The sequence below is a fragment of the Prionailurus viverrinus genome, chromosome D3, assembly GCF_022837055.1.
Source record: "Prionailurus viverrinus isolate Anna chromosome D3, UM_Priviv_1.0, whole genome shotgun sequence".
Lineage (NCBI taxonomy): Eukaryota > Metazoa > Chordata > Mammalia > Carnivora > Felidae > Prionailurus > Prionailurus viverrinus.
The window spans coordinates 32,317,598-32,333,769 of NC_062572.1; the positions used below are offsets into that span (position 1 = coordinate 32,317,598).

The 16,172-nt window shown below is 37.7% G+C and overlaps 1 protein-coding gene across 4 annotated transcripts in view; it reads right to left on the reverse strand.

Moving 5' to 3' along the window:
- Window positions 1-1,407: 1,407 nt before the first annotated feature.
- Window positions 1,408-16,172, reverse strand: part of RNMT (RNA guanine-7 methyltransferase) — a 35,556-nt gene continuing 20,791 nt past the window's right edge. For all 4 annotated transcript variants that reach the window (XR_007145683.1, XM_047826929.1, XM_047826931.1 and 1 more), the window contains 3 exons: window positions 11,024-11,125; window positions 9,617-9,650; window positions 1,408-5,998 (listed from right to left, as the gene is read on the reverse strand). Coding sequence is in view for 3 of the 4 variants with exons in the window: in XM_047826929.1 (XP_047682885.1) it covers window positions 5,961-5,998; window positions 9,617-9,650; window positions 11,024-11,125 (174 nt within the window). In the remaining variant the exon portion in view is untranslated. The remainder of the gene's footprint in view (window positions 5,999-9,616; window positions 9,651-11,023; window positions 11,126-16,172) is intronic.

Sequence of the window (16,172 nt, forward strand, 5' to 3'; positions counted from 1 at the left end):
GCTATTTAGAAAGTCCTTTGGTTTAATTCCAAGTATTTGTAGATTTCTCAAATTTCCTTCTGCCTTTGATTTCTAATTCTATTGTGGTAGGAAAAATGTTTTGTATGATTTTAATCCTTTTAATTTTATGGACATTTGTTCTATGGTCTACCCTGAATAATATTTCATTTATGCCTAAAAACAATGTCTATTTTGTTATTGTTTAAGTGTTCTATAGATGACATTTATATGACATTTATATTAATATATTAATTTATATTAATATAATATATAATAATATAATATATATGATATTGATAAGGTTGTTTAAATCTTTTTCTATCTTTATTGATCAGGGCTATCTTTTAAAAGATTGTCACACTGATATAATCCTCTTGTGGCTTTCCACTGATTTTAGAATATCTAGGTTTCTTTCCACCCTTGCCTATCTCTATGTATTCATCATGTAACACTCTTCACTTTGCTCAACTTAATTAACAAGCTAAAACTACCTTTGTATCCTTTTATTGATATCAAGACCTATTACAAAGACATAATTAAGATAGTGTGATATTGGTGCATGGATAAATAAGCTGACCTATGGAACAGAGCAGAGTTCAGAAACAAACCCACATATGTATGATCACCTTATACATCGAAAAGGTAAAAAAAACAGTGGTATAGGGGAAACAAGATGGTTTTTATCAAGAAGTGGTGCTGGGAGAGCTAAAAATCCATAAAGGAAAACTTCTACCTTAAACCCTACCTCACATTATTAACAAAAAAAAATCAGTATGATTCAGATTTAAAAGGTAAAACAAAAGATTTTGAAGAAAACATAGGACACATTCATGATCTCAGAATAGACAAATATTTCTTAAGCAAAATATGCCAACTATGAAAGAGAACACTGGTATACTGTATTAAAATTAACAGCTTATTTTCATATGTATTATATGTATATTTCATATAGTCTCACAACATAATACATTCAACAAATGACATGTATCCAAAATTGATATATTTTCGAAAACCACAAGACAATACAAAAGATAGTCCATCGAACAGAAAAGTGGGCAAGAACCTGAACAGATATTTAACAAGAGGATAATCAAAAGGCAAGAATTATATGAAAAGTGAAATGAAATCTGATTAATAATCAGTGAAAACTAAAGCCACAGTGAGATACCACCACATGCCTGCCAGAATAAAATGACAAAGATTGACACTACCAAGTGTGGGGCAACTGGAACTTTTGAAATCTGTTTGGCAGTATCCAGTAAACTGAATATAATGTACATAATGGGACCCTGTAATTACAATGCTAGGCAGAAATGAGTACCTATGTGTACCAAAATTCATGTACTAGAATATTTGAGGCAGTACTATCAATAATAGTTCTGAACCTGGGAATGAACCAAACATCCATTGGATAAATATGTGGTTTATTTACACAATGGAGTACTATACAGACAGAAGGAACCACATATAAATACATGCAACAAAAATCTTACAAACATAATGTAGAGCAAATAAGCCAGATATAAGAGAATACATACTATTTGATTCCATTTATATGATGTCCAAAAACAGACGAATCTACTCTATGTTCTTAGAAGTCAGATAGTGGTTACGCTTGGGGAGGTAGTACCTGGAAGGGAACATGAGGGGCCATCTGGGTTGGTGGTAACAGTTTGTTGATTTAAGTGATGACTGTATTTGTGTTCCATTTGTGAAAAATCGACTGGTATATGTTACATTTCACTTAAAAATTTTAAAACAAAATGATTTGCCTCTGCTTAATCAACTCAGACTGAAGTGATTCTTTCTCTTGACCTCTCCCTTTGGTTACACTCTCTCACACTTATGCTACCACCTCCTGCCACTTCCAAATGATGAGGGTGGGAAAAGAACCATCCCCCATTCCCTAACATGCAGACTAAACTAGATTTGCTACAGAGCTGGTTGCTAAAGGAGCAAGTCTACCAAAATATGAAGTCCAAGTTGATCTTTGCCCTCCTGCCTGTTGATTATTCACTTTTTACCCTCCTCCCCTAGGACACTCAAATGCTCTTCTGCTCTCTCTGCCCCAAATCCTCTTACTCAGATAAATGCTCCTCTCAGGGAACACTTAAATATCAAAGGTTTGAACCAAAAGGTTGGAGCACCAACCAGTTAACATTTCAAGTTGTGGGTAGTGCACGGGTGAGAAGTCATCTGGGTCTTTGTTAACACCCCTGGAGATTGGGGTGCAGGCTGGACTTGAGGAATATGGGTGCTCAAATCTTGGCTCTCCCTTGGGCAAATTTGTACCTTCTCTGTGCCTCAGTTTCATTATTAAAATAGGGATTAGTGCTTACTTCAAATCATTATTAGAATCAAAATGAATTAACACATATAAAAGATTTAGAAAAATAACTGACCCAATAAATGTTGGTTGTCAACCTGGCTTTATCCAAGGTATGCTGTCCCCAAGCATGGCTTGGGATGAATCTAGAGATGAGGGCTTTGGGGTTAACCCAAAAATCTCCCCAAACTGAGGAGGGCATTCCTTGGGCATCCCACACTTGCTTAGTACTGCAGTGAGGAGCAGGTACCCATGCTTCAGGGCCACATGGGAGCAGAGGAGAAATTGAGAAGGTGAAGAGCTGGCTGTCCCCCCAGCCTAGTCACATATATCTATAAATAAATAAGTGTAGGAGCTTCTGCACTGACTGCCTTCAAGGAATCAGGAATGTTGCTCTGTCAGAGGGTGAGAAATGAGGTGTGTAGTTCTGACCTAACAGCATCTAGGGAGGTGGTGATTCCATATACCTATACTTCCTATTTGACTAAAGGGCCAGTAAACACCACAGACATTTTAGTACAACTTTTATTTAGGGCCCTGGGTTCTGGATCTGGCCTTTACTTTGAAGATGCAGAAGTGTTGGCAGTGACTGGCTCACAATACATACAAAGCCTGAGGTAGACAACAAAAAGTCAGTTTATCACAATGCAAAATAATAATCAGTCGGTAGAATATTCACACTGGCATTTCCTCTTAGGCAGACCTACAGAAGAAGCCAAATCTTCAGTAGAAAGATACTTGAAGATCTACCAAAAAATAACTTAGTTGCAATAAACAGGCCAAAGAACACATCCCCAGAAGAACTAATGAGACTGGAAATCTGGACCTCCGATAGTGGACAATGCTTTTTCTGCATCTCCACTGCTGACCAACATTGCACCGTCTCATAGCCCGTCACTTGGTACACCTCTGCTCTGATGCCTATCAATGCTATCATAATTTAAATAGCAATCACATTTCCTCAATTTCCAAGTTTGGGGACCAGGGAGGCTAGGAAACTCTGTACTGGTAATCTACCTTTCAGAGTCATCATGCATACTACTTAACAGAAGTCAAATTTCTTTGGGGAGTAACACTGGAACCAGAGGCTTGGTGGGAACTGGAAGAGCAATCATTACCCGCAGATGGCTATAGTGTACAGGTTAGGACCCCTTCGCGTTGGATGCAGCTGGAAATGGTCGGTTTGTCTCCCTGAATACTGTGGCTACACAGTACCTCTCCTTTAGTGTATTCTAGGCCCAAAGACTTCAACCTGAGTATTCTTGTTATGCCAAAATCCAGCCATGTTCCCTGACCAATCCTCCCAATCCTTAGGTTGTGTCCTCTCACAAATGGCTGGTTTGATCATTTCACTTTCATCCTTGGAGGACAAATTGGAGTGCCTATAGTCATTCCCACAACTACTCACACATCACTGACCTGACAGTGAAGAGCCATGTCCTCTTCATAAGTTACAAGTCTTGAATGGAAAATCCCCAAACTTTCAGACTGTGGGTATGTGGGGGTGGGGGGGAAGGGTGCTAAGTCCTCCCAGCTTTTACCGTGGTGATGGGAGATGATGGGCAGGATCCACCTTTTCTTAACAGTTATCCCTGAGTCACTGCCCAGACACTTAGCTGCAGCAGGAACGCATCAGGGAATGGGGGGAAGAGCAGACGCAGCCATGAGACCAACAGAGCTCAGGGGCAAGGGAAACACTAGAACTCTGCATCCTCCTGGTATGGCTCTGCAAGCCTCCTGCACACACAACAGCTTACTTGCTCAGACTGAAGAGATCTGCTCAATACGCTCGTGTTTTCTTTTCTCCTTTCTACCCCTTCAGTGAAGGCTCCAGGGACTCCACCTTCCTTTTCTGCTTTGTATCACCATCAAACACTCCATCCTTCAGTGGGATCCTAAAGAGCAGGAGGCTAAAAATGTCTTATTACTTGCTTAGAATTAACTAAGACCATTAAATGAAAATGATGATAGGAAATGATAAAAAAGCTTTACATCCTCTATCAAACTATCAAAACATTTTCTGGTACCTGCCCCAGAATTAAAATGAACCTGGATATGTACACTAAGAGCTCACCATCCCTACCTCCCCAGCACCATTACCAAAACTTTGTTAGTTAATGGCAGTCACCACAGTCAGAAGTACTATTATTTATTTCTCCAAATGACTTATGGCAAACCACCACATAAGGCAAAAAGACTTCATTTTTGTAAACCGGTAACAGTTTGGAGGTTGACAGATTGCACAAGGAACAGAAATTAGGTAACCCGTGTTCTCTTGTTAAAAGGTCTGTTACTCCAACACCATGAATAATCTACATATATAAACAAATTAAGAAACTTTACCTTTTAAACAAGTACTCTGGATAGTTATAGAAAGTAATGTCTTTAGACCTATGCATTAAATAAATGATTTTTAAAAGAATACACAATTGCTCTGCTTTGTTCTCTGTAAGTTTTTCACTACATCTAAACACTGGCAAGTTTTTTAAACAGTGATGTAAAGTAAAGACAACAGTTCACCTAGGTGTCTGTTGGAAGAGGAGTCAAGCAAGAAGCCAGGGCTGAAAATAGTAACGGTTCTGAAATGGCAAATGCAAATTCTGAATGGTGATGAGATGCTGGACCCTACTGTTCAAAGTACAACGTTGTAATAGAAGAACCGGTACTGCTTCTCTCTGGGCTGAAGGGGAGTAACAAATCTAGACAGCACACAGTGCCAGTATCCTCTCTGACATCAGGGAGAATTAATCTGAAGTCTGCTTGTCAGTTCCCTTTAGTCACATCCTCCTATTGCAGTTTCATACGTAAGTCTGAGGAAAATGTGCAACAGGTTCACATGGGACAGGTTCATTAAATTTTGAGAAAAACAGCTATGGCATTTTTGTTAAATGAAGAAAGGGAAATGTGTCTAAATACATTCTTGATAACAAGAAGCATTAATTGTTATGGAAGGAAATTCTTAAGATAAAGCCCCTAAAGTCCAAAACAATTTTATGCTGGCATCTAAAACGTTCCAACCAGTTCCAAAATTAGATCGTATTAGCAAACAGTATTTACAGTGAAATGTAATAACTGGGTACAATTCTAGGTAAATAACTTTATGAGCATCTACAATTTTGTTTTAAACTTGTAACTTTAGCGATGTATACTGAACATATTCAGTTGTACAGAACACAATCCATTTAATCTTGAAAAACACTATACATCAAAACAGAAATGAGCACACACTCCCGGCAAACCAGTATGCTCCCTCATCAATTCTACAACTACAATAAATTTAATACTATAAACAAACATTAAACAAATCAGAGCACTGTGGAAAGGGTCCAGCAGCTTTAACAAGTCATATTATAATTTTTATGCGCTAAGAGAGTAGAGAGGCAAATGGAATTCTTAGAACATTACTTAAAAATAGACTTTTAAAGACAAAGGTCCCGACTCATTCTTATATACACACACAAAAGTTCATCTGTCACAGACAGCAAATGTTGAATTTATACACTGGAGTTTCCGGCAGCGTCCTGCACATTTAGACTAATTAAAACAAACAAACAGGAAGTTGTCAAATCTAGGATGGATCACGCAAATCTGTACAAGACAGGCCACAGCTGTCCTGGGGCTACTGTATATGTGCTCACTGCTGCTTCTCAAATGCAAAGACCAAGTAAATACCTAAAAAGAAAGTAATAGAAATTAGAGTTTGGTTTCTCATATCGTCATGCTAAACAGTACAATTTTAGTCCTGTTCATAATTTGGGGAAAATTCTCAAGCTTCTGAAGGGAAAAATCCCATTATTTCTAAGGGTCCTCAATTATTTTGAGTCATATGTAAGTAGCTATGGGATTACATCTGTTTACCTGAAAACATATATCCACTTACTATAATAGTGACATTATATCTCTTGAGAAAACCAATTCAACAGTTCTAAACACCTCTAACAACAGTTTGAGATAAGAAAAATTAAAAGTATAAAACCAAGAAAATTAAAATTAAAAAATCTTATAACTTAATTCTTTCTATCTGGAACGAGATGGGTAGGATAGCTGCACTACCTCGAGGACTTCTGGCAGTGACTCTCTAGGTTTTCTATTCAAAAAAAAACACTAGTAAGAATTATAAGGAACATACTATAAGGAACATACATGACGTGCATGTTAAAATTCATCCACCTACCCAATTATTGTGTTGTAGGGCCTGATAAGGAAAGTGAGCCAAAAGCTATGTAGCTTTTGCTACATAACTGATAATTAAGATATTGATAACTGATGCTTAGAGATATTTATCTGGCCCAACAGTGATATTCCAGCCCCAAGAATACTCTCCTCTAAATATGGTTTCCTGCTTTGGCACGTGTTTACTCAAAGACACCTAAGTGCATCTACGGTTCCTCATTCTGGATCACAGTGAAGTTCAAATCTGTTATATCTTCTAAGATACCAGTAGATTTTATGGTGAGCAAACATCTAAAAGAAGAAAAATCCTCAAAACATCACAAGGATGCTCAGGGCATACACTGGGACACTCAGCCAGCAAGTCAAGATAGTAGGCCATGTACCTTGGTGTCCTCCCTTCATGAGTTAACTTCTGAACAGGGTACAGATGAATGACTACAGACCATGTAAAAACCTCCTGATCCTCTAGCTTTTTACTCAAGCTGTCCAGGAGTACCACACCAGTCCTTCCAAGTGCTACTTTGGCAATACTATTCTCTGTTTCTTACCTACTAGTTCCTAATTTCTTTTAGGAGAAATGAAATATTGGGGCACCTGGGTGGCTCAGTCAGTTAAGCATCTGACTTCAGCCCAGGTCATCATCTCACGGCTTGTGAATTCAAGCTCCACATCGGCTATCAACACAGAGCCCACTTTGGATCCTCTGTCCCCCGCCCCCTGCCCCTCCTCTGCTCATTCTCTCTTTCAAAATAAATAAACTTAGAAAGAAATTAAATACTGCTGGCAACACAGTATATAGACAGACAGAGAATAGTCAGGGTCATAGCAACACATCAGATTCCTCCAGAAGACAAGGAAGCAAAGCAGTCTAAGATATCTGTAAGTACATCACAGGACTTAGGAGCAGGCAGTGTTATTTAGCTTGTCCCACACTCCAAGTGATCTGTCTCCAGTCCTACCCACCCCAAACACACTGGTACCTACGGGAGACAATCCAGCAATCCTGACCTTCCCTAAATCTAAGGTCATTTAAAATCACTCAGATGCAGTGTCTGACTTCAGATCGACAATTAATAACTTTCTTTCCTCTCTAAAATGCCTTCTGTGTAGGCATTTCACTTGGAATTTAAAGAAATAAATCCTGAACCACTTATAAAAGCAATTAAGCAACAATTCTCTACTTTATTTTCACATTTAAAGAATCTTCTAGAGGAGCAACAGGTTCTGGTAATAGGAGTTTAATTAGATGAGTAGGAGTTTGAAGTACAGCTTCTACTTACCAGACTGTGACTCCAGCCCACAAATCCTCCAGTTTAGAATAGTGTAATTCATGAAAGACCACACTGATCCTGACATGCTAGAGTTTGGCTGCAATGTGGCCACTGCTCCTTTCCTACTGCTCTTCACATCTCTAACCTATCTCTCCCTCCACTGTCTGGGGCATCTAATTCTTCATCTGCATGCTATCACTAAAGTCCACATTGAGGTACAGAAACACAGTTCTAAACTATACCTAGTACCACCATCACGACATTTGACCAAAGTTTTCCTTACATCATACTTTAGGACTGGCAGGATGTCTAAGATACCTAAGTCTCCACTTTGGGAAAAGTAATGAAATGTACAGGTTTAGGCACACATTTCTCAGTCTGATGGTCCTCTAATCCCATTTCCACTAAGGGCACCAATATTCTGGGACAAACAGGCTCAACATGTTGGCTCTATTTGTATTTTTTCCTTTTCCTCTCTCTCCAATTCAGCAAGTCCTAAGAAAAATCCCTTCACACAGGCTTCCATGAGGCCATGGGTACAAGTATGAATCAGTTGGGTTAGCTCTGTGACCTCAGGTAAGTTATTTAAGTGCTTTCTTATCTGTGAAAAGGAGATATTAGTGAGACTAGTTTACCCTTAAAGTTGTGAGGATTAAAAAAGTTACAACATATGAAAAGGCTCCAGTCATGCTTGAGCACATGTTAAATATTCAATTATACCAACTATTATTACTTCCCAGATTTTACTACTTTTCCTTAGGCTCTCCTACAGCTATTTTCCCTATTATAGAAACTTCAGCACTTAAAACAGTTTGCCTAGCACTGCATTTATTTGTGTCTGTTTCTTCCATTAGATTGTAAACATCTGGGAAGTAGAGACTGCAACTGTTTACTTTGTTTATCCCCCAAAGCCCTTTCACAGAACTTTATGTAAGTTAATACTCAACATTTATCAAATAGATTGTCTCCGATTACCACTTATGCTTTCAACATAATCAACAAATACTTAAATGAACAGTGGGAACTACCTTTTATGTCCTCAGGGCAGCCACATTAGGGTATTATCATCTTAACACAGAGGCCCTGGGTGATGCTTTCTCAGCATCCATTTGCTGAAGAACCACGGACTTCACAGATTTGCCAGGCCTCTGACTTCTCTTCCAAAGACAGGTATCTCACTTCAGAATGTCTTTGTACCAGGCCCTTCCCAATCACACATCCCTCTAAAATATCCTGCTCATTGCTGCTTCACTAAATGTTCTAGTACTTATTAATTATGCCTTTGTAGTCAACATCAGAGTGGCTAGAAACAAAATACATGGAAGTGTTCCATAAGCCAAAATTTCCAAAGAAATCTGAGGTAAAAACAGCAAATACAGATGCCTATATAGTAACAATTAGGTAATGAAAATGTTTAAGAATGTTAAGGGTGCCTGGGTGGTCAGTCGGTTAAGCGACTGACTCTTGGTTTTAGTTCAGGTCATGATCTCATGGCTTTGCAGGTTGGAGCGCTGCACCAGGCTTTCAGCACACAGCCTCATTGGGATTCTCTCTCTCCTCTTTCTCTGCCCCTTCCTCACTCATGCTGTCTCTCTCATAATAAATAAAATAAACTTAAAAAAAAAAAATAATGCTCATGAAAGTTTATGTTAAGGAACGCCCTGCATATATTTTCTCTTGGCACTAAATAGCTGTGCAAGAAAAAGTGAGTTAGACACATATAGGGATTCTGTGTAAACATAAAACACACACACATACTAACATATATCAAAAAATTCCAAAGTTTTCAAATTTTAACAATCACTCTGAAACAATCTTTGTAAATCTACACTGATATTATACTCACTTGTGGCTTCCCACTCTGACTTACTTAAGGTTCCCTAAAATAAAAAAAATAAAAAAAAAAAAAGAAAGAACATTTTAGATTGAATATGGAAGTACATAAACACATATTTTTCAACAATGGACAGAAGTGCCCAAACAACCCTAGTTCGCTATAAATATAAGTTGACCCTTGAACGACACAAGCTTGAACTGTGCAGATATACTTATATGTGGATTTTTTCAATAAATGCCATACTGTAAACATGTTTTCCTTATGATTTTTAAATAACATTTTTTCTCTAGCTTACATTACTATAAGAATATAGTATACAATACATATACAAAATACGTATTAACTGATCATGTTACTGGTAAGGCTTCTGGTCAACAGTTGGGCTATTGTTAGTTACATTTTGGGGAATCAAAAGTTATAGGCTTACTTCTGACTGCATGGGGAGTCAGCAACCCAACCCTCACATTGTTCAAGGGTCAACTGTATACATAATTTACTGTTAATATTACTGTGATCTAAATATATCAAAAAAGTCAATGAGACTTTAATGTTATCCTCTCAATTGTGCTCTCCTGCCTAATTCTCTAAACTACTGATTCTCAACCAAAGGGTGAATCTGTGTAAAGAGGGTATTCGTGTGTGTGTATAATTGGAAAAAGCATCAATTTTATATTTTTAACGTGGAAAATGAAAACATTAAAAAGCTTCTCTTGAACATCCAATAGCATTGTAGGAAGAAATAAGATTTTTGTGTTTTTACAAAGGAATCACAACATACATATCATACAAAAGAAATAAATTATATTTTAGTTACTAAAATACTAAAAAACACATTGATATAGTAATATATGTGCTACTTTGTCCATGTCCTTAGACTAACAAGATAGAGTAGCCATTCCAGTAATTAATGTGATTTTGAAGAAGTGATAAATGTAAACAATAGTCTAAGATTTCAGCAGAAACGTGTTATGAAAATATCTGTAATTTCTATTGATGACAATCACAGCTATATCTAATACCACTGTGGTACTGTTACATTCTTAATTAAAGAAATGTGAGCTTGCATGCAGAAGTCATTGAAAATGGAGATGTAATTTTTCTCCATCAATGTTCATGAGCCCCTGAATTTTACCTCGGGAACACAGTGAGTCAGCAGTGCCCAGGTTAAGATATAATGATATAGTAAGGAACTCTCCAACCAAGCTTACAACTTTCTCCCCATCCTTACTGCCTCAGAAATAGGACTCAGTTCTCAGTACTGAAATACATTTTATTTTATATTCTATGCCTATAAAAAGGGGAAACAGACTAACATGTATCTGATTTGTAAACCAGTGAAATAATTTCGTAAGTCTCCATATACTATATGCTTTTTTTTTTCATTTTCTATAAAACATGCTACAAATGAAAACTTACCAAAGGTAACCTTACTTGACTGGTTTTCATGTAATCTGCTGCATGTTCATAGTCATCCACCTTCTCAGAAGCAAGTTTGGAATTCTCGTTTGCAGGATATGGCTAGGGAAACAAGGGAAATTCCTAGTTAGGCAATTAAATGAAACTTACAGTTCAGAATTAAAAATACTAAATCACAAAAATAAAATACTTAAGAAAATCCTTAAGTATTATTTCAGGAATACAAACTACACATACTTTTGAAATGTGAAAAAAATGGGTGAAGAGAATCCTCTCCTAACAAAGCAGTTGTTATCGTCAACTTTGATGATAATCATAGGATATTTACAGTTGGACAAAACTGGTCCACTTAGCAGCAAACATTTGCATCTCCCTGACTCCCAGTGAAAGTTTTTCTGTTATAACACAAAACTGAAGGAAGTTGTTATCAAAAGAGCTAAATATTGGGGCGCCTGGGTGGCTCAGTCGGTTAATAGTCCAACTTCAGCTCGGGTGATGATCTCACGGTCCATGAGTTCGAGCCCCGCGTTGGGCTCTGTGCTGCCAGCTCAGAGCCTGGAGCCTGCTTCGGATTCTGTGTCTCCCTCTCTCTCTGCCCCTCCCCTGCTCATGCTCTGTCTCTCAGGAAATAAAAACATTTAAAAAATTAAAAAAAAAGAGCTAAATATTAATTTAAACATTATGGTGATATAATAGCCATCAGAAGCATGAACAGAAATTAGAATACAGATGAAAAACTTGAAATGCCGAGAGGAATGATGCTGGTGGGGAGATAGGCCCCTAGGCTTGCCTTGTCCCATGAATACAACTAAGTAACTATCAAATCATCCTAAATACCCCAGAAATTGATCTGAAGACTGGCAAAACAAACTCCACAACTTAAAAGTAGAGAAAAGGTCACAGTGAAGGTAAGAAAGGCAGAGACATGGTTCGGGACAGAAACCAATAGTGGCCACTCTGGTGGGGAGAAAGCTGCAGTCGCAGAAAAGGGCAAGAGACAGACCAACACATAGGGGAATGCACAGGGAGAACAAATTCCCATAGCCATTGGCTTGGAAATAGAGAAGGCCTGAATTTTATGAGTTCCTGCAACCAGTGGGGCTTAAAGCCTGGAGTTTTAAAGGTCAGCATGCTTGGCTCTGGGAGAGCTCAGAGGGCATTGAACCTGCTATTGGAGAAAAGGCAGGGCAAACAGCCTGCAGACATACAGTGTGGAAACAGTCATCTGAAAATTGCCTGGACCACACAGCGGGGAGGTTAAATGTGTCCCAGAGAGACTATGTTCACAAAGAGACCCCTAAGGGAACAAGGGAACTGGCTGGCACCATTTCCTTCCCCCACCCCTCAGCATAAACATAGAGCCATGTGCAGGAACCAATGCACTCCAACACTCACTACCTAACTTCTTACACCAAGCCTTGCCCTGCCTATACTCTAGTGGAACCGCCCTTCCCAGTCATGCTTGCCTCAGTCCCAGCGAGATGGGCCCCCTTTAGCAGAAGACCAGCCCAACCCCCTGCCCACAATTCATCTCCCTCGCGGTGTTTTACAGGGCCTTGGTTCCAGGGGCAGTGGCAAGAGGTCCCATTTCACAAGCAGACCACAGCACACCTAGGTAAAATGTCCCACATTCAGGTCAGGGAACAAATCCTGCTCACAACAGGCAAAAAAAAAAAAAAAAAAAAAAAACCAAAAAAAAAAAAAACCTCTGCAAACGACTGGCGTGAAGGATAAAAAGACCAGGACACATTAGTAGAGCATACACAGCACACAACGGAGATACTCCTAGAAGTGCCAGGCCCTGGGGGCCAAGGAACACTGCACAGCGCAGTACTATGGGACTTGTTCTTCATAAAGTCATTATGCTCAAGAACAGGAAATATAGTTGACTTTCCTAATACACAGAGACTTAGACAAAATGAGAAGACAGAGGAATTTGTCCCAAATGAAGAACACTACAAGGCCACGATCAGAGACCTAAGTGAAATACATAGAAGTATATGCCTGATGGAGAATTTAGAGCAATGATCATACAGATACCCACTGGACTTGAGGAAAAAATGAAGGACATCATCAGTGAGGCCATTAATGCAGATAAGGAATAACACAGCAGAGATAAAGGGCTCAATAAATGAAATGAGAAACACACCCAATGGAATGAGCAGCGGCAGGGTGGAAGAAGCAGAGGAACAAATTAATGACCTGGAAAACAGAGTAATGGAAAGTAATCAAGCTGAACAAAAGAGAGAAAAAAGAATTATGCAAAACGAGAATAAACTTAGGGAACTCAGTGACTCCATCAAATGCAGTAACATTCGTATTACAGGAGTCCCAGAAGAAGAAAGAGAAAAAGGGGCAGATAATTTATTTGAAGAAATATTAGCTGAAAACTTCCCTACTCTGAGGAAGAAAGTGAATATCCAGATCCAGGAAGCAGAGAACCCCCATGAAAATCAACAAAAGCAGATCCACATCAAAACATGCTGTTATTAAAATGGCAAAATATAGTGATAAAGAAAAAACATTAAAGGCAGCAAGGCAAAAGAAGTCATTAACTTACAAGGGAAAACCCATGAGGCTAGCAAGAGATTTTTCAAAAGAAACTGTGCAAGCCAGAAGGGAGTAGGATGACATACTGAACTTTGGGAATGGGAACTGAATGGGAAAAATACACAGCCAAGAATACTCTATCCAGCAAAGCTATCATTCAGAATAGAAGGAGAGATAAAAAGTGTCCCAGACAAACAAAAACTAAAGGACTCTATGACCACTAAACCAGCTCTGCAAGAGATATTGAAGAGGACTGTCCTAAGTGGAAAGACCAAAAATGACAGTATGAAGGTAGGAAACACAAAAGCAGTAAAAATGAGTATTTCTATAAAAACTCAAAGAATTCACAAAATAAAAAGATGTAAAGATATATACCTAAAACGTGGAGAGGAGAAAAATAAAGAATGGGTTCAAACTCAAATGACCATCAAGTTAATACAGACTGCTGCATACAGAAGATGTTCTATAAAAACCTAATGGTAACCACAAATCCAAAACCACTAATAAATAAGCAAAGAATAAAGACAAATAAATCCAAATATATCACTAAAGGAAACCAGTAAACCATGAAAGAGAGAAAGACAAGAAAAGATCAGGGAAAATCTCCAGAAACAACCACAAAACAAATAATAAAATGGCAATAAATATATACCTATCAATAATTACTTTGAATGTAAGTGGACTAAACACTCCATTTGTAAATGGACTAAACACTCCAATCAAAAGACACAGGGTGAGAGAATGGATAAAAAACAAGACCCAGAGCGCCTGGGTGGCTCAGTCAGTTGAGTGTCCAACTCCTGATTTTGTTTCAAGTCATGATCCCAAAGTCACGGGATTGAGCCTCACCATCAGGCTCCATGCTGAGTGGAGAGCCTGCTTGAGATTCTCTCTCTCACCCTTTGTCCCTACCCTGCTTGCGCTCTCTAAAATAAACAACAACAATGAAAGACTCATTTTAGACCTAAGATTGAGAGCGAGGGGATGGAGAAACATTCATCATGCAAATAGATGTCAAAAGACTGCTGGGTAGCAATACTTACAACACACAAAATATACTTTAAAACAAAAACTGTGACAAAAGGCCAAGAAGGACACTAGATAATAAAAGGGACAATCCATCAAGAAGATAGAATGATTGTAAATATTTATGGCCCCAATATGAAAGCACCCAAGTACTTGGGTAAAACAATAAGAATATATGAACAATAAGAATAAGAATATTAAGAATATTAATAAGAAATATAAGAAATATAAGCAGTAAGAAATATAAACAATAAGAAATATAAAACAATAAGAAATATAAAGGAACTGATGATAATACAATAATAGTCGGGGACTTTAACATCCCACCTATATCAATGGACAGATCATCTAAACAGAAAATCAACAAGAAAACAATGGCTTTGAATGACACACTGGACCAGATGGATTTAACAGATATATTCAGGACATTCCATCCTAAAACAGCAGAATGCACATTCTTTTCAGGTACACATGGAATATTCTTTTAAAATAGATCACAATTAGGCCACAAAACAAAGCTTAACAAATTCAAAAAGATAGAAATCACACCATGTACGTTTTCTGAACACAACACTATGAAACCAGAAGTCAAGCACAAGAAAAAATCTGGAAAGACCACGAATACATGGAGATTAAACAATACGCTACTAAACAATAAATGGGTCAACCAGTAAATAAAAGAATAAATTTAAACAGTACATGGAAACAAATGAAAATTAACACACAACAATCCAAAACTTCTGGGATGCAATAAGGCAGTTCTAACAGGGAAGTTTATAGCAATACAGGCCTACCTCAAGAAGGAAGAAAAATCTCAAATACACAACCTAACCTTACATCTAAAGGACCTAGGAAAAGAACAACAAATAAAACCTAAAATCAGCAGAAGGAAGGAAATAATAAAAATTAGAGCAGAAATAAATGATATAGAAACTAAAAAAACCCAAAAAACAACAACAACAACAAAAAACAATAGATCAATTAAACCAGGAGCTGGTTCTTTGAAAAAAAATGATAATTGAAATTGATAAACCTCTAGCCAGACTCAACAAGAAAAAAAGGGAAAGGGCCCAAATAAATAGAAACACAAATGAGAGAGGAGAAATAACAACCAACACCACAGAAATACAAACATAAAATATAAGAGAATCTTATGGAAAACTATAGGCAAACAAATTGTGACAACCTAGAAGAAATGGATAAATTTCCAGAAACATATAAATTACAAAAACTGAAACAGGAAGAAATAGAATATGTGAACAGACTGATAATCTGCAAAGAAATTGAATCAGTAATCAAAAAACTCCCAAAAAACAAAAGTGCAGGACATTTAAAGAAGAGTTAAAATCTATTCTTTTCAAACTATTCCAAAAAAAAAAAAAAAGGAAAAGAAAACTTCAAAATTCATTCTGTGAGGCCAACACTGCCCTGATACCAACATCAGATAAAGACATCACAAAAGAAGAGAACTATAGGCCAATATCTCTGATGAACATAGATGCAAAAATCCTCAACAAAATAACTAGTAAACCAAGTCCAACAGTACATATAAAAAAATCATTCACCAGAATCA